General features: G+C 41.8%; 2 protein-coding genes across 3 annotated transcripts in view; both read right to left on the reverse strand.

Moving 5' to 3' along the window:
- scara3 (scavenger receptor class A, member 3) overlaps nucleotides 1-18,243 on the reverse strand; it is a 102,789-nt gene that overhangs the window by 36,352 nt on the left and 48,194 nt on the right. The gene's annotated exons all lie outside the window — the stretch shown is intronic.
- Nucleotides 413-17,346, reverse strand: reps1 (RALBP1 associated Eps domain containing 1). Of its 2 annotated transcripts, XM_084030885.1 has the most exons (19): nucleotides 16,570-17,346; nucleotides 14,829-14,952; nucleotides 12,425-12,654; nucleotides 11,562-11,724; nucleotides 10,616-10,746; nucleotides 9,675-9,837; nucleotides 9,511-9,574; nucleotides 8,920-9,074; nucleotides 8,474-8,595; nucleotides 7,963-8,043; nucleotides 6,793-6,880; nucleotides 6,219-6,320; nucleotides 5,998-6,058; nucleotides 5,324-5,522; nucleotides 5,003-5,200; nucleotides 4,516-4,605; nucleotides 3,830-3,987; nucleotides 3,641-3,746; nucleotides 413-3,550 (listed from the first exon to the last, which is right to left on the reverse strand). In XM_084030885.1, the coding sequence occupies exons 1-19, from the start codon at nucleotides 16,720-16,722 to the stop codon at nucleotides 3,482-3,484; spliced, it is 2,457 nt and encodes an 818-aa protein (XP_083887011.1). In that variant the 5' UTR covers nucleotides 16,723-17,346; the 3' UTR covers nucleotides 413-3,481. The 2 variants fall into 2 exon arrangements, with proteins under 2 accessions (XP_083887011.1, XP_083887012.1); XM_084030886.1 differs by lacking the exon at nucleotides 7,963-8,043.

Raw genomic sequence — 18,243 nt, forward strand, 5'->3', positions numbered from 1 at the left:
TCTCAAGTATAAAATATATGTATTTATTGTGACTTAGAGACACTTATAAGTATAAGAGAGCTCAGGAAACGTGCTAAACGCAAAACTGTGTGCGTATCTGCTGCCTCTTAACAGCTCTCAACATGGTGACGGTGGAGCTGGCAGCTTGCAGCTAACGTTGCTAACCTTGCAAACAATAGTGCCGACAGACCTGAGGAGGAACTGGAGGATAGCTGCTATGCTCAATATTAGAACAGTTGATCTAAAAAAAAAACAACAAAAAAACAAATACTGGTCTTTTATAAAAGCAGCACAGAAATAAATCTAAAAAACGTAAAATATCTAAAACTTTCCAAAAAAAAAAGGCATTGTGAAAAAGGGGACCTTTAAAAAAAATAAAACCCATTAAAGAAGTCAGTAAAAGAGAACAGCGTTTAAAATATTGTGCCGTTTTTATTTTTGTGTAAAAATCACACAGCTGCTATTGACTCTGCAGAGATACAGTACATCCATGCAGTTAAACATCTAGGATCCCACAGCCAAGAGAGAAGGAATTAAATAGAATATTCTTTCGCTGTTAGTCAGCAATTAATGCAAATTTACACATGAGTCGAAAAGTGTGTATCATATACAATATACAACACAGATCTGGGAGCAAATAGCATTCAAAATCCCATCAAAGACTGGGATTGCGCCTGCCTGCCTGGATTGCCTTTTGGATTTTGGGATGAATGGGGAGCTATTGTGCTAGCAAACATAAATCAATCCCACATAAAAAAGGTTTTTCATAGGGTTTTAAATGGTATTAGTTCCAGGTCTGGAAACAACACACACACACACACACACACACACACACCAACACACACACACACACACACACACACATCATCATCCTCAACAGCAGAAAAGAAGAAGGCGAACCTTGATACAACAAGGAAGAGAGGTCAGTCAGCCATCGTGGAAACCTGAATGCCAGTCGGGGAGTAAGGCTTTAGAAGAAGACAGATTCTTCCCGATCACACAGGAAGCTCCGGGGATAAAACTATTATAAAAATTAAAAAAATGTACCAAACAAGACAGGATCTTTAGGGGTACTGACACAAACACCGTACATTTTCCAAGGTTGTACTGAAGAAATAAAACTTGAGTGGTTCATTTTTTTTCTTTTCTTAAAGCTTATTTTTTGAAACACGTGAAAGACAAGAACAACATGCAAAATGTTAAAGAAAGAAAAAGGGATGTAACAAATTAAAACAAGAAAAAAAAAAGAAAGGAGGAGGGAGGGGTGGGGAGTTCAAAGTGCAGTTGGGTCATTCAGGTCTCCCATTCTGTTGACTGGTCTCCATTTGTAGTCCTGTTAAGCGTCATCTACACCCAGCAAGGGTCACATCTTGCAGATTTTTAGGGTGAATGTGCCCTGATAAAACACTGATCTGGACTTCCCTCTGGAGCCTGGGGGGGAGTGGGGTGTGGGAGCTCCAGAAAAAGAAAAAGGCAAAACAAAAATCACAAACATACAGTAGATGGTGTTCTGGAAGATCTAAGATACAAAAAAAAAAAAAAAAATCAAAAAGAAAATCAGTATACTGTTCACACAGTTGCTACTATCATAGTACAAACAGCTAAGTATAGTTGGTCTGTGAGGATGTATCGCCCGTACTTGCATAGTGCCGCCTGCCCGATTGAAAAACAGCTGAATGTTTAAACTGATATACTCGTCTGCACCGTCAGCTTGGATCTGTGTGCATGTGTGTGTGCGTGCGTGCGTTAGCCGATCGGGAAAATTCACAGGAAAACTTCTCCCCCGATTAACGACGCGATTCTTCATAAACGCCTCCTGCCGCAGCTGGGACGTCTTCAAACCACTTCAAACTAAAGTCTGTTTTCACTGAATTGTTCCCCCCCCATCCAGGTGAAGGTAAAAGGCGGGAAACACCCGCAGCAACCAAAGTATAAGGTGTTCAAAAGAAAGCCGAGATGTAGGAAGGGGGAAAAGGAGGTCGCATTTCTTTTTTCAAAACGGCCCAGGTGAAGGTGAGAGAGCGGTGAGAGAGCAGAGTGATATTTCAGTCATTTGGCATAAAGTTAATCCATTCAGTCACATCAATGCCCCGTTGTTTAACATACCGAAAGAAAGAAAAAACGCATTGATTTCAAGGGGCAGCAAGAAGAGAGGCGGGCTGAATTCATATCACAGGATGAGTCATAAAAAAACCCAAAGCCTTCGCCAATGATGAAGGCCACACAAAAACATACAAACTACTGTCCAGAAGTAGCCCAGTATGTTTGATGGAGAGACCAAGGACACCAAACTCCAGTCAAAAGATAGGTACATTTTAAGATCCTTACTGGGAGGCAAACAGTTTCTTTGTGTATACTTGCTCATGTTTTCGAAGCTTGCAAAGCGAGTAGTAGTGCGCCTCCGTGATCGATTGTTTAACAGATTATTTGAAAATGGTGACATTCAGGAGGCAATTGTTCAGTAGATATGGCATTTAAAGAAGTAACGCTTTTAGAGTTTTACACAATGTTTTAGCTGTTATGCTGGCAGTAGTAGAGGAGGTACGCCATCAAGTGAGGCGACAGTTATGGGAATAGTTAATAATAATAATAAGAAGAAGAAATACACAGTTTCTTCCCTAGATTTAGTAGATAAAGCAGTTCCAACAGTTTAACTCCCTCTAAAATAAGAACATGATGTTTTTGCTGTTCTGTTCTTGTACAGATTAAACGAATAACAGTAAAATATGTTGTTGAGGGAATTTTAGATGGACGAGTAGATATTGGAACAAGCCAGGCTAGCAGTTTCCCATTTTTATGCTATGCTCAGCTAATTACAGACTCATCTATGCACTGAACGCACATGAGATTGATATGGATCTTTTCGTCTAACTCTAAGAAAGAAAGTGAGGAGGCATATTTCCCCCCAACATAATCGACAGCTTTAAATTTGCCTGCTTTTTAACAGGAGTTTGGTGCAGCAGAGTCTGTACCCCAAGAGAGTATAAACACATTGGTGCTAGCTTCAAGCAAGTCAATAAGCAGGAACACAAATACACAAAATGGTCACACACACGACAAATACACTCTGCCTTTCTTCTTCAGTCATTCAGAGAGTAAAGTTATGAGAGACCAGCAGTTTGTCTTCAGACGGCACTCGCAGTTGGAGCGTCTTATCGGCCGCTCTGAACCGTTTCTCAGTCCGCCGTCGTCTTCACGTTCACCTCTCTTTAGAGAAAATTGAAAAGTGCCAGTTTGTAAAATCCCACGCTCCTGTCGCCTCCGCCTCTTAGTAAGACTGTGCTCTCGGGTCCTTCCGGGTTTCTGATTAATTAATGTGTGTGATCGAGCGTAAGAGTTTTACCAGAGCACCCTTGCAGCCGGTTGGAGCCTCCAGGGAAAGCCGAGATGTTGGGAGGAGGAGGGAGGGATGGAGGGGGGAGTCACGTCGGGGGGGCGTGGCTTTGCTTCACAACAGCAGAGTTTCACCTCTTCACGTTGGTTAAAGATGAGAGAATGGTCTGAGCTGCTCCAGCTGGACTTCCAGGGATATCCTCTCTTCAAGAAGGTCCTGGAAAATAACATGTTATTTGTGATTGTTATTTTTTTTTTGCCAGAGGGGGAATAGGGTCAGAAATAAAATAAAAAGTATCCTACACACCTTAAGCTGTTGCTGTAGTTCACTGTTAAGTCGTGCCAACACTGTGTTCGTCTCCTTGTTTCTCCTGATTGAAGCTTGAATCGCCTTTTTGTCCTTTCCTACCGACCTGAAATCACAAAAACACACATTTTATAAAACTAAAACATACAAAAACCACATTAAAACTAACTGACCGACCACGTTTTCTACCTGGGGATGGAGGGCTGAGTGGCCAGGACCGCAGCTATGACGTTGGATTTCTGCGGACCGTGTTGCTCGTCCTCCGGTCGTAGCTCGTCTTCAGATTTCAACCTTCGCCGCACAGGCTTTGGAGGAGGCGCTAGCGGACCAGACCCAGAACTTTTGGCCTGATGGGAAAATTAAACCAAGAGCTAAATCAGCAAAAACTTGAATTCAATCAGAGGCAGGAAAAAAATTTTTTTGGTTTTACTATTTGCAAGAAAGGAGCTTTTAACTCTTGTTTCTACAAATTAAAAATCAGTAATTATCTTTTCTTTTTTTTTAAGATGAAAGTTGATTAATTGATTGGACTCGCAAAAGAAAATGAAATCAGAAATCTTTCTGATAATCAGTTTTCCTTCTTTGTATGGTACATTTTCACTTTTTCTGCAATTTATAGACAAAACAATCAATCAAGCAAGCAATTGATAAGCAGCTTCATTGATAATGAAAATAATAGCAACAGCAGTCTTTTACTCATGTCAACCGTTACCACAATGATAGAAACGTCACTATTCTGCAAACATATTCACAATAATAACCTGACATTCACCTCCGTTACATTTTTCAGATATTGATCGGTTGTGCGCCTTTATTGCTGGAAGTATTAGATCATATATTCAGGTTTTATTTGATTTTCTTTCATGTAGACTTACAGAGTTGACAGTTGCTGAGGCTCTCTCGTCTGCTTGGCCGTCACTCTTGACTGTTCTTAAAGGGCCCGCTCCCTCTGATGGCTTCTCAACCTGCAGACACAAAAACAACCATAGAATCAGGGCTCTAATATGTCCCTTAACACAACAGACAATGACCAAAACGACATTTACAATGTCATACTAAAAAAGAAAAAAGGGGAGCATTTTGGCAAATATCCCTCAAATTTACATTGAGGCCAAGGTGTGTCGTCATGATGGATAAGTGTTGAGTGTCGTGGTCAGTATGCTTAATGTTAATAAGAAATGCATATCGTGCACAGATGCTGACAGATTTTCTATGTGATGCCTATGGAGGTTATGGGGGAGAAAAGTAGGGTGTTCCTCACAGTGTGGTCAAGTAACAAGAGCTACCTTTCCTGCCAGACTTATTGGTTAAATGTTTACAATATAACAAGAAATAGAGAGACACACACAGATAACAACCTACCTGTCCCGCCTCACTGTGGATATCGACCTCCGGCAGGCTGGAAGGCTGTTCAGATGCAGCGAAGGCCTGAAACTGGCTAAAGTCAGCGAAGTTGGGCTGCTGGGGAATCTGTTGGGGGGAGGTGGTGGTGGTAAGCGCCACGCCGCCTCCTGGTGCACCTTCAGCCTCTGCACGATGCCCAGTGTGTGGTGCTGATGACTGGAGGGAGGGAGATGGGTGAGGGCATTCATGTTGTCACTTGATGCAGAATTTATGACGATGCAATGCAGTTGGACGGTCCTCGTGATTTGTTATTGAAAAGGTGAATTCTGTCCATCTCACCTGTGTGGGTAGCGGTCGAGGAGGCACGGCGGGAGGGTACGCTATCGTAGAGGATTGTGGTTGTCCTGCAACGGTCGCGGCGGCGAATGTGCGGTTCATGTCGAGAGACGAGGAGCGGGAATGAGATGGGTGGGGGCGGGGCGGAGGTGGAGGGGGGGCTACGACCTTCAGAGCTTCTGGAGACGTTCCCGACTGAGACCTGCAGACCAAAAATCAACATTTCTGGAGTTATGGAAAGGTTATACTGCTACACTGAAACTCAAGGTCACCCTTTATACTGATGTTTTCCTTCTTTCCTTCAACAACTACCATTTTACCAGACACACAAAGAGTATAATTCAAACACCAAATGTATCATTTAGTCGACGTCCCACAGTGGTACATGCCAGGGGAGAATGCCATTTTTTAAATTTGTTTTACAGTCCAGAGAAGCACAAGTTCCCCTATGTTATTATTTACACAACTATATTTTTTACAACAACATGCCTGTTAATTCCCGCTCGTTATAAAGTTTTATTGTGCACGTGATACTGAAACGGTAACGCGGTCCTGTTTAAATCTGCACATATTTTGATAGCAAGATTTCAATTTATTTGACCAATGAACTGAGAGAACAACATAAACCTCAACAATAACGAACATAAACTAACTCTAATCATGTGACAGCCACTCACCTTTGCCTTGTGATTGGCTCCGGGTCTGAGGTGAAGGAGTCCGAACTGCTGTAACCATCACCTTCATCGCAGATAAAATAATCAACAACAAAAAACATCTGATCAACCTACTGACCTTCAATTAAAAAAAAAATCCAAATTTTCCACATGAGCATCAGTGCTTTGGTGGAGGACTCTTGTAAACATGGACTCTCTGGCACAGAAGAACCTCATTTACTCACCTACAGTGTTGGCAGCTACAAACTTCATGGAGGCAGGTAAATTGGCTTCTTCGGACAGTTCGGGAGATTTAGCCAGCAGTGGACTGGTTGGGTGGTTGTGGTCTAAAGGTTTTAGCAATAACAGGAAGTGGTGAGTCAATTGTACAAGGCGAAAAAACAAAATATCTTCTGTACCAACATTAGAAACTGCTAATAAACCTGACCACAATACATTTCCACTGTATGTTTATGACTAAAATCCAGACTGATTATGTTTAATGACGTTAGTTTCTGTTGGTTTGGCATTACCTCTCCCACATCGCAAACAGCAAGGGGCACAATGTTTTAGGGCGTTAAACTAAACATGCACTTGTACTGAAAGAAGTTCAAATCCTATGTAACCATAGAAATCAGTTTGGAACTGCAACTTTGATTTTCTTTTTCATAATAGCTTTAGCTCACACTCGTACGTGATTTCAAGCCTCTCACAGTGCTATCCATAAAAAGCTTGCATTATACATAACAACTCATTTATATTTATATAATATTAAACTCCGATATGGACGGTCAGCCTTAAGGCCAGAGGTTGTCTCACCACTGCTAGTCCTCTTCAGCTCCATCTCCTGCATGTGGATCTTACTGGGTGTCATCCGGATGGGGACTGGGTGGACGATGGCAGTGTCCTGAAGGACAGATTAAAGTAAAGTGAGTTTTACATGAGCAAAAGGATGTTAATACTTCCTCCACCACCGTGCAAACATGTAACATCCTCTTTGTAAAACGTCGACACGTAGCACTCCATTAAAAGCAGCTCATTTATATGCTATTCATGTTCCAAAGATTTATGGGGGATGTTTTACGTCCATTTTCAGGTTGTGCTCAGTAATATTTTTTCTGCAATATCTGCCCAGGATTTTAGAACACCCAAAAGCAATCTAAGAAAAGATATACACACACACACACACACACACACTTTGCAATAACTTCCTGCCATATTAACAGTGCAGAGTTATTTGTGAGCAATTGTTGCTATAAGGAGAAAAAACAGGGATACCAAGGAGTAAATCACAAAGCACCACAAAAGTTTTACACAACTTTACGTACAACAGGCATTTGATCATACTTTAAATTATCTGTCCGAATCTGAAAATGCACTAGTGATCGGTGGATGTCACTGTAGAAAAAAGGTGATGTTCAATAGAAGCTAAGCCAGCCAAATCACAACACACTGGCCACTGCTGATGCAGCAGACTGCACTTTGAAAGACTGCATGCCCAGAGAGAAGGAGAGCGAGATAGAAAGAGAGAGAGAGAGAGAGAGAGAGAGAGAGAGAGAGAGAGAGAGAGAGAGAGAGAGAGAGAGAGGGAGAGAGAGGCAGCGATGCTTTCCCATATTTATCAATATCTATCAATATATCTGTTCATTTTCATTCTGAAAATAATTTTGCTATTATTATTAATAATAATAATAATTATTGTTATTATTTTTAATAATTCCTGCTTTAACAATATACAATAGTGATCTGGTCTAATGTAGGACTGACACCGTGGGAGGAATTTTCTTGATTTTCTGAATTGTAACTTCTTTATCTCAGGAGAGAGAGAGAGAGAGAGAGAGAGAGAGAGAGAGAGAGAGAGAGAGAGAGAGAGAGAGAGAGAGAGACAGAGAGAGAGAGAGAGAGAGAGAGAGAGAGAGAGAGAGAGAGAGAGAGGGTTAATGTCTGTGCATTAATGGTGAAACCATGCATACTAAGTGATTGACTTACAGGGTCAGCTGGTGCAATGTTAGAGTCAAATTGGGTCAGAGTTTGTGAGCTGGAGGAGCGCTCGCTAAATGTCTCCCACTGCTGCAGGAGACAGACAGACAGTGAGAAAAAACACGTCAGTCAGCCAGTGCAGTGACATCACACATTTACATCATCAGCCTGAGCCATTACTGTCATGTGACATCATCAGCCATCACCAGATGACGTGGCGATGAGACATCATCGGTGGGTATGGGTACAAAACAGACTTTCACACAGAGCAGCAGGCTACCGCCACAGTCCAGGAAGTGAGAGAAGAGGTGCAGAATTATCAGTAAATATGTTTGATGATGAAGAGGATGAAGTGGCAGTCAAATCATGATGGATGGGTAAAGAAGAGGCACCTAATTAACCCTGCACAATTAATTATGATGAATCAAATGCAAACACGGCAAATGCAAACAAACAGGGAGCTCACAGTATGCGTGAAGATACATTAAGCAACCGTGTGTGCTGTGTGCATGTTGTGAACCTCATTGCTCTGGTTCATCTCTGGCCAAGCCTGGTTGAGTGACGGCATGGAGGGAGACTTGCTGGGGGTGACTTCCACTGGGGAGCCCGAGTATCCAACGTCAGCAGCCTGCTCCGGGACCTCTGAATACCGAAAAATAGACATGGGTGAACCAGATTCCTCATCAAAAATTAAATATTATAATAATAAAAATATCATTTTTATTATTGGTAACAATGTTTATTTTATTTTCATTCATAAGATTATTACAATTTCTGCAAATGGTGCAATGTAATGCAAAAAAGCCCAAACTGCAATTAAAATGAACAGTTTATAGCAATTATGCTAAACACTCCATACATTTGGCTATCTATGGCCAAAAAAAAAAGATTTACACAGAACTTGAAATCCCCAAAAGAGACGAGATATACAAGAGAAAGCGAGAGAGTGAGAGAGAAGCTGTGTACCTGCTGAGTCATCCAGGTCAATCAGCTTTGGCATCAGGCTCTCGGGCAGCTTCTCGGGGAGGTCGTAGCCATTCTTCCTGGCCACCACCAGGTGGAAGGCGGCGCAGAACTCGTCCAGGGTCAGCGCTCCGTCTTTATCAAAGTCTGACAGCTCCCTTCAAAATGCACATTATATATTAGTGAGTCTGCAACCATCGCTACGGCTTGAGCTTTTAAAAAAACAATGAATCAGCTGCTTTCAATCTGACTTTGTCCTGCTCGCAGCATTCAGGGGGTTTAGTCTGCTAATGGTAGTTCAGGATAGGTGAACACCATTATGTAAAAAGTAAGTAACCGAGCCTATAAGAATGGTAACATGAGCTGACAGCTGTTTTTTGACATGCAATAATTAACTGAGCAACAATCCAGGAACATTTTAGTTCCTACAAAACAAAGTCAGCAGGGTAGATTGAGGTTTCTTTGCCTCAATTAATTATTTAAGTAATTTATCAAGCTAGATTCTACTTCTAGCTACTTCTACTAAATATCACCAGGATTGACCACGACAAAACAAAGGCAGAAAGGGCAATAGGAACCATAGTAACGACTCACCAAATATGTGACAACTCTAAAATCGGTAGTTTTGATTTAGTGAAGAATTCTTTTGCGGCTGAACCTGAAAAACAATGAACCAGATGATTTTTTTCAAAATCCACTTAAAAAAAAAGAAAAGAAAAGAGAAATCTTGTTTTGAGTGTGTGAGCGTGTCTTCCCACCAGGTATGAAGCCGGTGAGGTCTGGCTGGATGGTTTTGAACTGGTTAATATAATACTGTCTCTGCTCATCTGTGATCTTCCACGGATCATCGTAGCTGCTGGACTGTCGCTGGATCTCATTGGTCGTTGTAGCCGAGGCCACCGTTCGTATTGTTGTGCTATCCTATGGGAACATTTACGGAAACGTTTAAGACGGTGTTCATTTGACTAGGACAAAAGAAAATGTTGATTGATGTTAGTTGTCATGGTGTATTACTATGGAGTATTCACAGTGTAATCTGTATTCATCGTTCTGTCCACAGCTTGAACTGTAAATATTTGAAGCTGGTACAAATGCTTACAAATGTGGTACGATTCTGAGATAGCAAATAGAATTGGAACAGACGGGACAGACAGATGCCTATCATCAGATCCCGTCCATCAATGACAATCTCACAAATGTAATCAAATCAAATCCATAAATGCCCGTCTTAAATCAGACACTGGCCAGAGACCTTTGCAGTTTTTCCCACTTTGCCTGAGCAATGTCAAGCAAGTTGCTTGCTGAGGTTTAGTCGAGCAGTGCAGGCAGATAACGCCGATATAAAATCTTTGAGGCGCCGCTGTGGTAAGATATCTAACGTTCTATGTTTGCAATGTCTGAAGGTTTCCATCTGATGAATGGCGATGTTTGCTCTCATGATTAACACAGCCTGTCACAATACTTGCTTAGTCATTGGATTCCCTTCTGCCTCATCAATATGCAAGCTTATTTTTGTGATAGCTGTGTTGTTTGACAGCGCTGAGACTTTTTTTTTTGTTGAATTACCATTAGTCTAGAATCAGGGCAAGAAAGAACGGGTAGGGGTTTGCTTTAAAATAATGTAAAACTAAATTGCTGCACCAACAAGTATGTCTGACCACCCCTCGTACTGAGGAACAGAAGTGTAACGCCGCCCAACCTGGACTGATGAGGGATGCATTCCTGGGATGGCGCTGGATGGCGGGGTGTCTGCTGTGAAACTGACCCAACTCTCCTGACCCGGAGGTGGGGGCGAGTGGGACGGCCACATACCTTCGCCAGGCACTGGAACTGGATGGAGGAGGAGAGGAAATCATACGGTGAAATACCATACGACACAAATACAAAAAAATGCATGTTTTATTAGGAAGGGGTTAAATCATTGGAGCTCTAGAGAGGATGATTTTCAGATGATTTTCAGACGGTAATAGCTCTCCCCCATTTTTGGCTGTAGAGCACGGCACATGTCATGTGATGTGTCATTTGTTCCTCTAATGACTAACTGCCATAACTGCCGTTCTCAGCAAACATAATTTATGTAAAAGCTGCAAACACCAGGAAGTAACACAAACACAACCAGCAGGCTCTGTGCTGACTCCTTCTGACAGAAACCACAACAGCTGGTATCAATTTTTCTGCATAATGTCCCTTTTTGCATCGTTGTTATCATTGCTGCTGGCCCGCAAAGAAGAAGCCTAGCCCTCTTCTTTGCTTTATACTTTAGAAAACACACTGCTCTCCAGAAAAAGGAGCAATATTCATCCACCTTTAGGGCTGCAACAAATGATTATTTTCAGGAAACAAAATAGTATGTATTGTATTGTATTGACTCTGGAAATCTTGAGCGTATTCTAGTCCTGCTCAATGTGTTGGGTGTCCTGAGATGACTTCTGTTGTGATATGACACTATCAATAAAATGAATTGAATTGAAAATATCCACTTCAGTTACTCAGTCCAACAAAAGTGATGACTTGAACATATTCTAATTTGAGATGCTATAATGGAAATAAACAGGAAATATGAGACACTGGACAAACATGGCATTATTTCAATTAATTTCTAATTTCCAACTACTATTCAGCAGCAGTGCATCAGTGAATGTTACCTGCTTGTGGTTCTCTGAACTGTGTCCACACAGCTCCAGCTGGAGGCACCACCGGCTGTCTGTCCGCGTTTCCTCCACTGGGCTGCCGCTTGTGTTTCCTCCACGAGGGAGGAGAGCTGGGGGGAGACTGGTGAGGCGAGACCACCGGGGATGTCGGTTCGGGCTGGTAACACATAGAAATACAATCAAACATGAAATATGCATGCAGATTGAAAAAAAACAACAACATATATATAACTGCAGATTCAAATCGCATTAAACATCTCCAGACATTCAATATTTAAAAATCTAAATTTGACACAAGCAGAAGTTCAGTGTAAGAAAGTGAAGCCATCGCTGTCTTATCAGTTTCACATGTTATGGGTATTACCTTACAGATCCCATAACAAATATTACAGGATTTCATTCTGAACACTCCACGTCCGAGCCAATAAATGCTGATTCACAGATATGGTGTCCAAGCAAACAGCGAATGAACATTTCACAATAGATGGAGACAGATATGAGGTCTATGTAACTGACAAGCAACACACTGCTGGTTTCAGCAAAGAAAAGGTCAGCCGCAGAAAACTTCAGAGTGCAATCTGAGCTAGAAATACTCAAAACATGTACCGGAAAAAAACCCACAGTAAACACAAACAGCATTCCAGTGACATATCTCTAGTAACTGCTTGGTTCAGCTGTCGGATGTATGTATGTATGATGTTCCTCAAAATATAGATAATTTAACATCAACCCTAAGCCTCAACCAATAACTTAATTATGCACAAATCCATTTTTATATCAAACGGATTGGCAATTATAACGTAAAGAGAAAAGACAATGATATAAAACATTAAAAAGCACAAAATTAAATGACTGACTTGTGGTTCGATGCTGGGTGCCAGGGGCTGGATGACCTCGTGGGCAGGAATCGAAGTGGAAGATGGGGGACCTTTCTTGTTCTGGAGACCCCTGCCAGGTGGTCTGGGCATTACTGCGGCGGCAGAGGCTGGGTACAACCCCTGACCGTCTGTGTCCTGGTACAGAGCTGCGTGCCTCGCCTCTGCTTCATTCTTCCCCACCACGAACCTGGGCAGTGGCAGGTCTTTGACTGCAGAGACAACCATCCATTCACAGGATCAGAGTAAAAGGTTAGTTTCACATAGATTTTAGGTGGCTTTAACGACTTCACTTCCATTTTGCTGATGAGTTTACTTTGTTTAGCGTAACCACTTTCCAACAACCTGCTTTAGCTGCTTCTAGTTCAGTTATTGACTCCCTACATTAACCAGAATGCCTCGAGAATGAGCATGAACTTCTTGCAATAAGGTGTTCCTGAAGAGAATGACGGCTAACAATTAGAACAGCGGCATTAAAAAAACAGAAAAGGTCCGACTGCTTCCTCAAAATAAAGAGTGGACTGAATGCATGTCTATGGAAGCTACTGCTGCTGCTGCTGCAGGAAACTATGTGTTTGTCTTTGTATGACGTTGAACGAAATACAGAAAAATGTCCTCACGATTGGTTATCCACAGGAATGACATCAAGTCATGACATTTGTTGTTGTTGTTCCTGCTTTTAACTTCCATATTGTACATATAAAGATAGCGATGTATTTGGGAGTTATGGCATAATATTACTTTTTTTTTTTTTAAGAATTTTATTCAAGAAATATACTGAGCTGAACATTTTACAGTTGATAAATAAACGTGATAGTGCTTCCTGGTGAATAAACTATAATACAGGTGCTATGGATTCACTTTCTATTCAATGTGTCATCAGGACATGATGACAGGGTGAATTAAGGCTTTCTGATAAATGAAAATTCTCTCCATGATTTTAATTTGTTGAGTAAGTCAAACATCCCCGAATCCAACAAGCATAAAGATAACTAGACAAGACGTGTTACTCCACAATAAAGTACAAAGATAACACCACTAATATGAGAAATCATATCGCCTGTTTCCACCCTGAACTTATGTTAACAAGGGGAAAAAAACAGGAAACTATTGAACAGACACTCGTTTCGAAGCTGGCACTGAACTCTGACAGGGCTAAAAGTCTGTTACTATGTGTGTGGCAAGTATTCTTGTTAAGGATTTGCATCCTTACCCTGTTATGGAAAATGAAGGCTTTGGTTTTCTCCTGCACACCTTGGAACTAAGGAACAAGGTCGCGTCCCAGCGGCTTTTCCCAGACAAGGCCATACCAACGCTGTACAGTGATACCAGAGCTAAAGTAACAGAGTCACTGAGAAATGTGAGTCCAGTGGCAATAGCCTGCGGTTGGTGGACATCGGTTCTGACAGACTTCTACGTAACTGTGACCGTCATTATATTAGTCACGTGTGCTCCAAACAAGAGCCAGAACTAAAGATTTGACATTGGTAACCGATGACGCTGTTTTTAAAGGGGCAATTCATTGTGTGATTTACTTGTTGCATGATTTTAGAAATAAAAGGGATTTAATTCACCCGATTGTTTGTATTAATGGAAAACAAATTAACAATATATTTCAATCCAAAATAAAATTGTTTAATAATCCAATCGTGACCCTCTGAATCATATCGAATCTTGGGGTGACGATTCCCGCCGCTACTATCCATTTTGCTTAACAGGGAAGTGGCCTCCCAGTTTCCTCATATTTAAATCAAATGTTTTTCATTTAAGGAAGTGGCCTCCATGTTTACTTATATTTATATCAAATTACAAAATAATTTCAGCAACTTCATGTTGCAATATTTCAGGCCAAACAAGTAACTTCACTTTGCAGGCGACTGTGACATCTTCCCTTGTGTATGTGTTGTTGACTAATAGTCACACCAAAGACAGACTGAAAAAGACCAATAGAAAGCTCTTATTGTCAACCACCTGATGACACAAATATTGGGCTACTGTCACCAACACTTTTTTCTAAAATAACCAAAATTTTCCCTCTATACACACACACATAATGAACAATTAAGATGAAATGTGATTTGTTTTCACTGAATTTTTATTTTACATCCTTTTGTATATTAAAACCGTCATTTACACAGTAAGCTAACACAAAGTGCATATTGTAAGACTTTAAACTAAAAGACTTCTATACTGCCCCTTGCTTCCTGTCCCATGACCACCTCCAATTCATCAAGCTATCATTTCTGAAACAAGAATTTGACCACGCTTGATGCACAAAAATCTTGTAGTCACTGGTGTGTTTTATATGATGCTAGTCAGTGGGAATCTGTTCTTTCCTGTAAGAGAGGTTTCTAAAGTAAATCGATGGTTAAATACAACGACTTACCCGAGTTAAGGCTTTCCACCCTCAAGGGCAGACCGGACTGGGCAATGGCAATAAGCTTCAGAGCGATATAGAACTGGCTCCGCCCGAAATGACCTAGCCGAGTGGCTCCACATAGCTCTGTGATCTAAACCCACACACACGGAAAAAGAGGAATGGTTAACAATATTGTATTCATTTAAAACTCTAATATTAACCATTACTGAGAGAAGAGAACACCCGGCAATTCATAACTTGCACAATTTGAAGAGTTACAGAAGAAATATACATAGAAACATAACTAACATTCAGGGTTTGCTTTAACAAGAGGCTGAATTGTTTGTTTTTATCAGTGGTCCCAAATAACACTGTAACTGTTCTCCAAAGACTCAGGCTGACTGACTAAATGTGATATGCATTACCTGCTATAAGTGACACAAAAAAAACAGTACAAGCAAAGGTCACATTTACTCAGCTCATTGGCAGATGTTCAGTGGGTCTTGCTGCTAATAAGCCTGATTATCACATATTTTGTCGTGCTTGACATCATGCTGAGAAGGATTTGTCCAGAATAGTAGACCGGGCACCATGAGAGACACAACAAAAGGGTTTAAAGCGTGCACAGAAAGAAAAACACGGGAGATCATGCATTTTTGGTGAGAGAGTATAATGCACTGTGTGGTGACATTGTGTATATGTGGACACCTGTGGACGACTAATGTCCAGGGAGTTAAACTTCATACCATTAAGATGAGTCCCCCAGCGCTGAGAGCCACAACAGCCCGCCACGGCCGACTGATCCCTTTCTTGCTGACAAAGGACTTATTCTGAGTACGTCTGGACACAAAGCGCCAGTCACTTTTCTACGCCTGTCACGACGTGACACTGTAGCAGTACGTGTCCGATTGGCCACCACAGTGTACATTTTGAAAGTAGATGATTACAGCACGGCCTAATTCTCCCACCAGACAGCTCCCCTTGTTGACCTTGAAAAGGATTCTGACTCACAAACTGCAAATACTGCGAAACCTGGAGTCACACACACAAAAATGGAGCTGCTGCAGTTACAATGGCTGCTTATAACTCAGAGTTGACAGACAGAGCAGGGGCGGTTGTTGTGACCATAAGATGCATTTAATTTGACAAGTTGTAAATGCAACTGTGCGTTAAAAACACATGTCTGTGTAAAGACTGGTTGAATGATACATGTATTTTCAAACATGTATTTTTGAGAGATTTTCAGCTAGGTGACAACTATTATAAAATCACATTGAGATTTAGACACAGTGACATTGGGTCTACTTTTCGACCGTGCTCAAGACAAATAACAGATTTTGATGGAGTGAGAAGACAGGAAAGAGTGGGCAGTAATCTGGAGCAAAGGGTTGATGATGACATATTTTTTTACGTTATGTACATTGGTCGCTGTTCAACACATGGCCACGAAAGCATACATGGAGAGCAGACACGCAAGCGTCTGTTATATGAATGAGATGCCAATTAGAGGCCTGAACGATCGGCTAAGGTTAACTATGTGACTTGGTTGCCCACTCCCTTTGGCTAAGGCTAACATTAGCCAGAAGAAGGTGTGTCTCTGTTGCTGCGCAGCATTGCTAACCACCGAGGCTAACCGTAGCTCAAATGGATGACAGGTCGGCCAGGCAAGTTTGTGAAATATCAATTAATGGCGCTACGTTTCCTGTCCAGCCTCGCAGTCTGATAATAACACTTAAAAAATAACTGTCAGTCGCTAACGCTAGCTTACCTGCAGGACAACTTCGCTGGGTAGCTGGGCCGCCCGGAAAAGGTCAAGAACTCTCCCGTTGGAGGCTACTTTTTTGGTGTTGTCCGTGTCGCAGTAGGCGAACAAATCCGAGTAATATTTCTGCTCGACATCAGTCAACGTTAGACTTTCCATTGTAGTACCAGTCGAACCCTGAAACCAGACTACTTGGCCCGTTGATTAGCCCTTAGCCAATGGCTGGGGCAGGATGCGAAAAATGGGCGAGACTTCAGGCTCGCAACTTAGCTAACGTTGCTGCACTAGCTAGGCTAAGCACCAACGTTAATAATGTTGTTCTCAGCGCGCTGTGTCGACTTGTTGTCGTCTGATCCCACTCTCTGCAATTAAAAACCCAATGCCATATGTCGACTAAGATAGCCGTTCTCCACTCAAATATTCAAATTGGGAATGTTTTCATACAGTTAATTACTTAAGTTAACTTGTTGGGCCAGCCAAGTAGCCAACAGCTGGCTAGTGGTACGGTGAGCTAACAGCTACCTTGAATCAAAGTCAGTGGCACTAACGTTTAAGCTAACTAGCAAGTCGCAAAGTGCGTCCACCTCGTCAGCCCGGGCGTCTACCGCATTAATCTCACGTTACGGCACTTATTATCCCTGTAATCCGTTAGGGGATGGCGTCTCTGCGTTTCGTTGGAAACAAATTCCTCGGCGGGGCCGTTAGAAGTAAAGTTTCATGGTCTTGGGTGCCTTCCTCTAGTAATCTTAGCCGCCATTCCTACCACCAGTCAAGCCACTCGGAGTCAAAGCATGACTTCCGGTACGAATTTTCAAGTTAAACGCCCAGAAGGCATCAGACTGGTTTTCGTTATTTTATTCCAACACGCAGTTCTCGGAGACAAACAGCTCAATACAATCTGCACGAAATGTATAAAGAAAGATACAAAATAAATTGACATAGAACTATGATGAAGAAGGGTTGGGTGAGGAAGGTGAATATGGAGATGATCGTGAGAAAGAGGGTCAGAGTCTTAACTGTGAACTGCTGTGGCCTGTACAAAGACACGCCATTGGTTTCAAATGGCGCTTTCTCAATTGTCTTTATATACACCAGCATGTAGCCTATGCAGGAATACAATTGTCTTATACTGTATGGTCACAGGTCTGAAGGATGGAAATGTTCAGTGTAAAGGAAATGGCTCTATTGTACTTGGTTACATTTATTTGTCACTGCTCTGAAGGCCTGATAAACAAATATTAACTTTGTTATTTTCTAACTGGGGGTGGGTTCTCTCCCTTGTCATTTTTGGAGTCTTTAGAAGAGTCAACTTGTTCATATTCATTAGGGGCCAACATATATTTAAGGAATTAAACACATCTGGTGTTGTGTTTTCTCGTTGCTCTATTTGTGTTTATCCTATGTCAAACATGGGCCCACGTAGTAATCCACCGCAGAAAATTGTTCACATTGCATAGAAAAACGGAATTAATTGATTAGTTGTGGCCCTGCAGGTCTGGTGCACTCTAGAATCGTAATCTGGTACTCACGTGTCATGTCGTTATTTACGCATTTGTTCTGAAACCAAACTGGGAATACTTCCGCTCTTACCTCGGCTTTCTTACGGCCAGCTTGATGTCTCGTGACGTCACTGGGCCACGGTCCGAGTTAGCGCGAGCTTGCTTGGCCTGCAGGGTCCCG

The sequence above is a fragment of the Eutrigla gurnardus genome (genome assembly GCF_963514095.1).
Source record: "Eutrigla gurnardus genome assembly, chromosome: 16".
NCBI classification, from domain to species: Eukaryota; Metazoa; Chordata; class Actinopteri; order Perciformes; family Triglidae; genus Eutrigla; species Eutrigla gurnardus.

Bases quoted from the DNA above. Each gene is read 5' to 3' on its own strand.
- reps1 (XM_084030885.1), bottom strand. From the start codon at position 16,722: ATGGAAAGTCTAACGTTGACTGATGTCGAGCAGAAATATTACTCGGAT. The intron at 9,075-9,510 runs GTGAGTCGTTAC...TGCATTTTGAAG, and splicing joins TTAGAGTTGTCACATATTTG to GGAGCTGTCAGACTTTGATA. The intron at 8,596-8,919 runs GTACACAGCTTC...TTCGGTATTCAG, and splicing joins TGACCTGGATGACTCAGCAG to AGGTCCCGGAGCAGGCTGCT.